Source organism: Diplotaxodon limnothrissa, linkage group LG19 (assembly GCF_057381915.1).
Source record: "Diplotaxodon limnothrissa isolate DT_005_m linkage group LG19, D_limnothrissa_male_GT1.1, whole genome shotgun sequence".
Lineage (NCBI taxonomy): Eukaryota > Metazoa > Chordata > Actinopteri > Cichliformes > Cichlidae > Diplotaxodon > Diplotaxodon limnothrissa.
Window position 1 is genome coordinate 23850427 of NC_140614.1, and position 8161 is coordinate 23858587.

General features: G+C 40.9%; 2 protein-coding genes across 3 annotated transcripts; both read right to left on the minus strand.

The window, feature by feature from the left end:
- Positions 1–871: 871 nt before the first annotated feature.
- On the minus strand, positions 872–4175 carry LOC146612255 (uncharacterized). Its single transcript, XM_085342481.1, has 4 exons — positions 3976–4175; positions 1983–2531; positions 1725–1885; positions 872–1313 (listed from the first exon to the last, which is right to left on the minus strand). The coding sequence occupies exons 1-4, from the start codon at positions 4138–4140 to the stop codon at positions 872–874; spliced, it is 1317 nt and encodes a 438-aa protein (XP_085198607.1). The 5' UTR covers positions 4141–4175.
- Positions 4176–5698: 1523 nt separating this feature from the next.
- Positions 5699–7780, minus strand: tpgs1 (tubulin polyglutamylase complex subunit 1). 2 transcript variants are annotated; one of them, XM_085343585.1, is made up of 2 exons: positions 7443–7780; positions 5699–6347 (listed from the first exon to the last, which is right to left on the minus strand). In XM_085343585.1, the coding sequence occupies exons 1-2, from the start codon at positions 7778–7780 to the stop codon at positions 5699–5701; spliced, it is 987 nt and encodes a 328-aa protein (XP_085199711.1). The 2 variants fall into 2 exon arrangements, with proteins under 2 accessions (XP_085199711.1, XP_085199710.1); XM_085343584.1 differs by having other exon boundaries at positions 7380–7780.
- Between the last annotated feature and the right edge of the window lie 381 nt (positions 7781–8161).

The window sequence follows — 8161 nt, forward strand, 5'->3', positions numbered from 1 at the left end:
ATTTATTTAAATTTTTACTTTTTAATTATTTTATTTGCATTTTTCTAATCACTAGGGTTTGAGAGTAACGCAATTTCTATTCTGTGTATGTCCTGTACATGTGGCAGGATTGACAAATAAAGTTGACTTGACTTGACTTGACATGTGTCTCTTATACTTGTTAAACCATTTTATTTACATCAACATATTTTAAAGACAACATGATATTATGAAAAGACAAATTCATTTCTTTCTTGCATTTCTTTATTTCTGCTACTCTAATTTTATAATTTTTTAATAAAATAATCATAAATGTTATTATTAACTCACAGGGGTTTAATCTATTGCCTTTGTAGTAGTTTGAATTATTGTATGAATAGTGCATTTGAGCAAAAACATATACAGGAGTTTCTTGTTACCATAAAAAAAAATAATAAAAGGAACCCATTCACCAAAGTGCATCATAAATAAGTGTAATGTTTAGAAATGCTTGCTTTGCCTCTGCCTTTTATAAGATTGTTGCCAACACACAGTATGGGAAATGTGACATTTTAAGGCTAATCTGGCAGATGGATTTAAAGCTGAACATTGATAAAGACTCTTGGAAAAGCATGGTCTCTAGTGTGGGTGGGCTCACAAGAAGAGCTCAGGAAAAACTGACATGTTATAAGATACTCCACTGTTTTTCAGTTTAATTCTGTTCTGTTATATGTACTGTTCTCTTTGAAGAACAGTTTGAAGAAAATTCAAGAGCCGAATAAAATTTTTAATGAGATAAATGTAAGTAAAGTTAGGTAAATATAAAAAAAGCAACAGATTGAGATTCTTATTTCAGTAATCCAGTCATGCTGGTAATGTAACAAAAGGTATAATTGCACATGGAAAAAAGTGTTCAATTATTTTTCTTATTTTGCTCTTCAAAATAGTCACAGAAGAGCTGCCTGACTTCCTCATTATTACTTTGGTTCATGCTAGTAGAGAGAAGCTGTTTGTGGCTGGGTTGGGGACTCTCTGCCTCGGCCACCTCCACCTGCCACTCCGCTTTAAATGCGTCTCCGTGAGACTCGCACATGTTGTGCAGAATGCAGCAAGCCAGGATCATGGTGGGCACCACGTCCAGTCCGCAGTCGTTCCTCTTGCTGAGGCACTGCCAGCGTGCCCTCAGCCGCAGCAGCGCCTCCTGAGACACGCGCAGCGCTCGGGCAAGCCGTCCATTAAACAGCTGCTGCTGCTCCGTCAGTGCCGCGTGACTCGCCGTCCTGCCCTGTTCCTCAGGATAGGCCTTCATCAGCCAGCTCTGGAGCGGGTAACAGGCCTCACCCAGCAACACATACCTGGATGTGATAAATGAGTGTCATTTATTTAATGCCTGGAACACCTGAAATAGACAAAAACACTCAACACTACTACATTTCACAGTTTGCAAATTTGCATTATCTTTATTGGCCAGCAGGTGGCAACATTAAAAAGACGTGCAGTTGTACAGAAGTTTATAGGAAAACAAGCTTAGGTTTCCTTTGCCCTGTGACCTCAGTAAACATAAGAGTCAGAAAAGAGGATTATAGTGTCCTTGGGTTCAAAACATCAATGTGGCAACAATAAAAATGGTCATCCAACTAAAGGATGACATCACAGTGTCTACATTTGCTTGTTACACAAAGGCCATGTGAAAACCTGACATACATGAGGAAAAAAACAACTTGAATGCCTGAAAAATGTGACTGAATTTCTTCTGTTAACTCTACCTGAGTGATTTTCCCATGAAGGTAGGTGGCGGGGCAGGTGAGAGTCCACCCTCGGCGGCTGTTGCCCATAGCGAAGAGTTCTGTAAGATCTCAGCTGGATCTGTCCCGCCTGGGAAACTGGCACATACATCCCAGAAGTGCCCCCGACCGCTAACAGCCACCTAAAACAGTGAAGGCACACAGAGGCAAACAGTCGGACTCTGATTGGATAACCCGCAAGCTTGTAATTGCAGTGACATAAATGGGCGCTTTCGTCACCTGCGACATGACTGAGAGCCAGCCGGCGGGGTTGGCGTAGTCAGACGCGTTGTTTGATGGGGTGATAATAGCTGTGTGGAGTGTTGCTATAGCAGCGACGCAGTGAGGGAAACCCCAGTGAGACAGGAACAGCTGAGCTGAATCCTCCAGCTCCTGCTCACCTGGCGATCGGAGGTAGATGGAGCTGAGGAGCGCCACGATGGCGTGACACATGTCTCTAACGCACCTGCACACGGTCGACTTCCCCACACCGAACAAGGCGCTGATGGTGCGGTACTCGATGTTGGATGCCAGGCGCCACAAAGCTACAGCTACACGCTTCTCCACGGGCAGTGCCAGGCGGAAACTGGTGTCCCGTCGAGCCAGGCGGGGCCTCAGCTTGTCGCAGAGGTAGAAGAACGTCTCTCGGTTCATGCGAAACTTATCCAGCCAATCAGAGGGCTGGAATTCTGTCATGACAACCCGCTCCCACCAGTCTGTGCTTGGAGTGGTGGTCCAGGGACGAGTGCGGATGCGGGCATTGGAGCGGACGCCTCCCGCTATCATCATCTACAGAGACAAACATAAAAACAAAATTAAAATTACTTCCCTCTGAAATATCCAAAATCTGTCACATTTTTTAACATAATGTTTGCTTTTTTTGATCCCAGCAGTAGTTATTCAATCAGATAATTTTTTAAATTCATATTTACCACAAAGGTAATTTTAGTGATCTATTAAGTCAGCACCTTTTTGGCAAGCCCCTTGTTTTAAACATGCTGCCGTTGATATAGCAGAAAATTTGAGGATATTGTATTCTTGGACTCATGTAATAACATGTCAACATTTAATATGGTTTTGGCACAATCAAATGGTTAAACTGAGTTTACCCATGTAACAAAATATTATTTTCCAGTACATTATGTAATAACTGGGGAGATATGAAGTTGGTCCTAGTGATGAAGTTTACAGATTTTTTGATAGTTGTCAAATTTAAATTGTTGCTCATTTGATATACAAATGCAAATGGTGAAGCAGATTTTTTAGAAATATACACTATAAAGCTTATTACATTATTATTACATAACACATTTATTAGAGCACCACCCAATGTAAGTTTATGCCACAGCTATGCTACATTAACAGTACTGGTAAATACCAAAAACATAGGCACACACACACACACACACACACACACACACACACATATATATATATATATATATATATATATATATATATATATATATATATATATATATACAAACATAACATAACAAAACATTACATAAAAATATATATACATACATATATAAAATTTCCTGCAAGGGTTAATCCACCAATATGCACAAGGTCTTTCATCAAAATGATCTATTTACGTTGTAATATTATACTAACCAGAAATTCTGAGTTAGAGATGGCAAAAAATAACACAAAAAACCTTCTTGTGTCAGTAACAATCTTCCATACTTGTACTTGTTTTCAGTGTAATGTTGTTTATTTGATGACTATCTTTTTCATTATCCCAACATAATATCATCAAGGTTGCTGTGATTTGTAAAATATATCTGTATAAGTAGATATAGAAATTTCCCAAACATACCATAAAAACAAAAGTTTACAAGGGGAAAATCCAACAGCTGGTATCTGCATATCTGTCCTTTTTTTTTTTTAATGAATTAAACATTTCAGAAAATGTAACACCCTATTTAACAAGAACAAAAACCTGCATATAACAGACCTAATTCATAGCTAATGGACAGCTGTTAGCAGCTTGACTGTGGCTGCTCTGACATATTTTCAAGTTTAAATGCAGGTAGGCCCACAGTCTCTGGTTTTAGTGCTTTTATATGACTGTAAATGTGAGATTTAAGAGTTTTGAAGTGTTGGTCGTGTACAACGTGACTTTATTAAAAGCTTTGACGTTTTGCAGACAGATAATACACTATATTAGTTAAGAGCACTTGACATGTTGATGTGTTATTATTTTAAGCCCCTATAGAGGGGGACTGACCATGAGCATCCTCCTCTGTCTCTGGAAGAAGTACTGGCGGTGTCTGATGCGTCTTTGGATCTCGTTGCGTCTCTGAATGTTTGCGTCGTTTATGTCTCTCATGCGCTTCAGCAGCATGTAAGTCACGAGAAACATCAAAGAGCGCAGCTGCTCCTCCTCTTCCATTATTCCAGCTTTACCCGGGAGGCGACACTACTGCGGGTAACATGTCAGCCTGGTTAAAGTACAGCCTCTCTCATTCCACTTCCGCTTTCTGCTTGTTTATGTCTGGGTGTGAGTGGTGCTGCCATCCAGTGGCTGTCAAGACGAGTAGGGTACTGCACATCTCTCAGTGCTGATGAAGCTCTGTATATTGTTTTAGCATTCAGGGTTGTAGTGCTTTGGAAACAGTGATGTAAGCATCTGACATTCTTCGAGACTGACAGAAACTGGTTATCATTTTTTTTTTTTTTGGCCTGTCCCGTTTGGCTCTTTTGCCATCAGAATTGTTGTCTAAAGGCAAAGAAAGATGCCCAACGGATTTACTTTACCAAACTGACCATCCCAGCCTTGCCGTAATGGTCCATTTGATTCACCTTTTATTGTTTATTTTATTTTCACTTACTGAATACGGGACAGACTTGACTGGGGGAAAGAAAGGGAGAAAGAAAGAGGGAAAGAGAAACAGCTGAGAAGAGGGACGGGGGAGAAGGGCAAAAGACAAAAACCAACAGAAACTGGTTATCATTAAATGCGTTAGGTACTAGAAACGGGTTCACCGATGTCTCTTCCACACTCTTGAAACTTTGCAGAGAGACATGGAAAACCTTCTTTTGACAGGACATGCAGACGTGCCATCCTGGAGGAGCTGGACTACCTGTGCCGCGTGAATCCAAGTACCGTCTCATGCTACCACTAGGAGCGTTGATAGGAAGGATAAGGAGAGTGCAATAGTCTTTGTTCTTCAAAATATTTCATATTAGGGGTTGTCTTGTTGCCACTCTGTGGCGACTTTTGCGACTTTCATTTGCACCAAAGCAGGTGAAATGGACTCACAGTGGTTTATACTTCCTAACTGGACAGAATAATATCCCTGAAGTGTGTTGTGTTGTCTCTCTACACTCCCCAGTGATCTTTTACTTTGTAATTTAAAAGTTCATTTAACATCAAACCTCTTCAATGTGTAGACAGCGTATTTGATGCTTTACTGTTATCATCTGGCAATGTTTTCTCTATGTAAGTCATACATGATGAATGATGTTATATTGTGTACACATTAAACAAAAATAGTTCAGTACTATCCTAAATGCTTCTTCCTGCACTGCCTTTTGTGTTCAGTATAGCCTCAGTGAATGACAAAAAGTGAGCTATTTAAAAGAGGACCATTTATTACAGCAGTGTTTATTTCACTAGTAATGCTCTCTGCTCCAAGCATTTCAATAAATAGGTTCAAAAACAGTGACTCTCTGTCAGAAGAAATACTGATTTCGAGGAATAGGAACTCCTGTTTTGCAAAAAGAACTCCAGTGTGCAGTTCCTCAATAGTGCTATGAATAGTGAAAAAACAACATGTTTTCGACTGGACTTGCTGAGTGTAATGTGAGCCTTAAGAGGAGATGATGTCTGTGCAGGTGTTTATTACTGAATAACAGTAAGGTTAGAGGTTACAGAAGGTGAATATTAGCGAATCATTTACATGTGGATATGCTTTAGATTCTTGTACATTCTTCAGTCATACAAAGACTTAGGACACAACTTTCACTCGAGTGATGAACAACTCTGCAGCTGCGTTTTCAAACTCTTTTGCATCCATGTTTCCGCCAGGCCCCTGTGTCTGTGCACCAGCCATGGCCTGAGCCAGCTTGCAGGGAGAGATCTTGGCACTGGCCTCGAGGTAGCGGATAGCCTTCACATTAGCTTCAGGGCAGGAATTCACTTTAGTGTTTGCGTTGGCACAGTAGTTTGTGTCAGAGCCCTGGGAAGTCTCTAGCGCTTCTTTCAAGGTCCCCAGTACGGCCAGGCACAACGCCCGAGAGGCAGTGCCCTCACCTGGGCAGCACACCTCGGCGTAAAGCCTTTGAGCCTGTCGGATGTAGTCTGAGAAAACGGCACACGTGAGCACGCCATGACGGAAGACATCATAGGGGACAGCTTCATGGTCGTGACAATGGAGGCGTCGCAGGAGGGGAGCAGAGGTGGATGCAGGGACTCCACCCTCGCTGCACAGGCATTGCAAGGTCTGAGTGTAGAGGCCGCCTCTCACTCCTCCTCCTCCAGCGGGGCTGTCGGTGCAGGGGCCATCGGGGCCTTCAGAAAACTCTCCTGCACATGTTTGAGGTCCAGTGAGGTTTAGGAGGTCGTAGGCCACACGGACGTTGTTGCTGAATGCTGATCTGAGGAGAAAGGTGGAATAAAAGAGATCAAATTATTCTTTAGTCTGTAGCAGAGTTATTACAGTTTCATATTTTCTGATTAGTTTTTATTTTTATTTCATTTGGATTCTTTGTTTTTAATTCAGTTTAGTTTTAGTTAGTTTCCAGAGTGGAAGTTGTCTCAGTTTAGTTTTTATTGTTTTAAAATGTTCACTTTAAATTTGTTTTCTATTACCTTTAGCTTTATTTTTAGTCTTTTTAATTATTATTTTGTGGATGGCATATGTCACAGGAAAGACTCGGGGAAAATCAGTACAAATATTACATTAAAAACATTTTTGAAAGCAGTTGACACACAGTCTCATAGACATCCAGACTCTGAATAAACATGCCTATCAGTGCCTCGTCAGGCAAGTTGTAATAACATTTTACCAGACTAAGAAATATAATGATATTTTCTCTATATTTCTTTTATTCTAATTAATTTTCCAAATCCACAAAATTGTTTCAATTTTGTTTAGTTTTCCTTTCATTTTATCACTGCAGGAAATAAATCATAATCAGGAGAGAGATGATAGAGCAGTTTCTTACGTCTCTAAACCAGAACACTACGGTGGGCTGTAAGGACTAATGAATATGCAAATAATGGATATACAGCATTAAAAAAAAGCCTGTTTCTGGAGAAAGATGACTTTACAAATATTAGTTAAAATCTAAATACTTCTAAAGCTGTTGAATAGAGCTTATATAGGGAAGAACGTTAATGTGAGGAACAAATTCGTTTGACATGTATGTTCCACCCTGTTGCTGAAAAACATACAGCACGTTGTCCATCACCATACTTTTACTTACATTCATTTATTTTTAAAATTCCAAAGGAAAACAAAATCAAGAGAATAAAAGAGAACATGAGAATCAAACAGACTATTAAGCATTAAGTCTGATAGTCTGACAGAGTTTTTCCCGTAAAAATAATATAATATAATACAATAGCTGCTCTTCTAAATACTGATATGTATTATGTTTGAAAATTCAACAGTTCTCCGTCAATACACACTGCTTTCATCCGCATTGCTGTCGAATATAAGACCATAAACCTCTGTATTTTGTCCGGACCTCTGGGAGTGATGGGCCAGCCGCAGGTGCCACAGAGCCCGGTTGAGACGCTGCTGCTCCTGCGCTCCTGCGCTCACAGTGCCGGTGTTCACCTGCTCCTCGTCGCCGCAACCACCCGAGCCGGCGGCTGTCACGGATGCGAGGTTGCAGAAGTGGTCTGCAAGGAACCCGATGGGATCGTCTGATCTGGCTTCGACCATTTTGAGGATAGCTCCGCGGAGCAGGTCTCCCACCCCTGCCTGTGACAGAAACTCCCTGTCGCTGTCCGATTTGGTGGCTTTACCCGCGGGCATCCCCGGAGGATTAACCCCGGACCGGCGTTTCTCCTTGTCCGCCATTACTGTTGACGTCCCGTGTCGCAGCAACGGCAGCGGAAGTGATGAAAACCCGGTTGGCGTTCAAGAAAACGTCGCAAAATTAAACCACCTCTTTGTCTGGCTCGTTGTAAACAATATACAAGTCGACTGTTTATTCTACCACTCACATCACATCAAAAGGCATTCTTAAAACAAAAATATAAACATATTCAAAAAAAAATATTTAATTAAATTCCACATGCACATATTCAAGAATAGGGTACATTTTCAGTTGGCTTACAATGGGATTGTGATTTCATGTATAGGAAAAAGGCACTTATATGATTGCATGTGTGAATGAGACCTGTGGTTAGAAAATCCTCTGAGTGCTTATACAGAGTGGATAAGTGCTATGTAAGTAGT

What these genes read in the sequence shown, in the direction of transcription:
- LOC146612255 (XM_085342481.1), bottom strand. Translation starts at nt 4,140, where the DNA reads ATGGAAGAGGAGGAGCAGCTGCGCTCTTTGATGTTTCTCGTGACTTAC. An exon ending in GACAGAGGAGGATGCTCATG is followed by an intron (nt 2,532 to 3,975) that starts GTCAGTCCCCCT and finishes TTGTCTCTGTAG; the next exon opens with ATGATGATAGCGGGAGGCGT. An exon ending in TTCATGGGAAAATCACTCAG is followed by an intron (nt 1,314 to 1,724) that starts GTAGAGTTAACA and finishes TATCACATCCAG; the next exon opens with GTATGTGTTGCTGGGTGAGG.
- tpgs1 (XM_085343584.1), bottom strand. Translation starts at nt 7,780, where the DNA reads ATGGCGGACAAGGAGAAACGCCGGTCCGGGGTTAATCCTCCGGGGATG. An exon ending in AATGCGGATGAAAGCAGTGT is followed by an intron (nt 6,348 to 7,379) that starts GTATTGACGGAG and finishes CTTTCTCCTCAG; the next exon opens with ATCAGCATTCAGCAACAACG.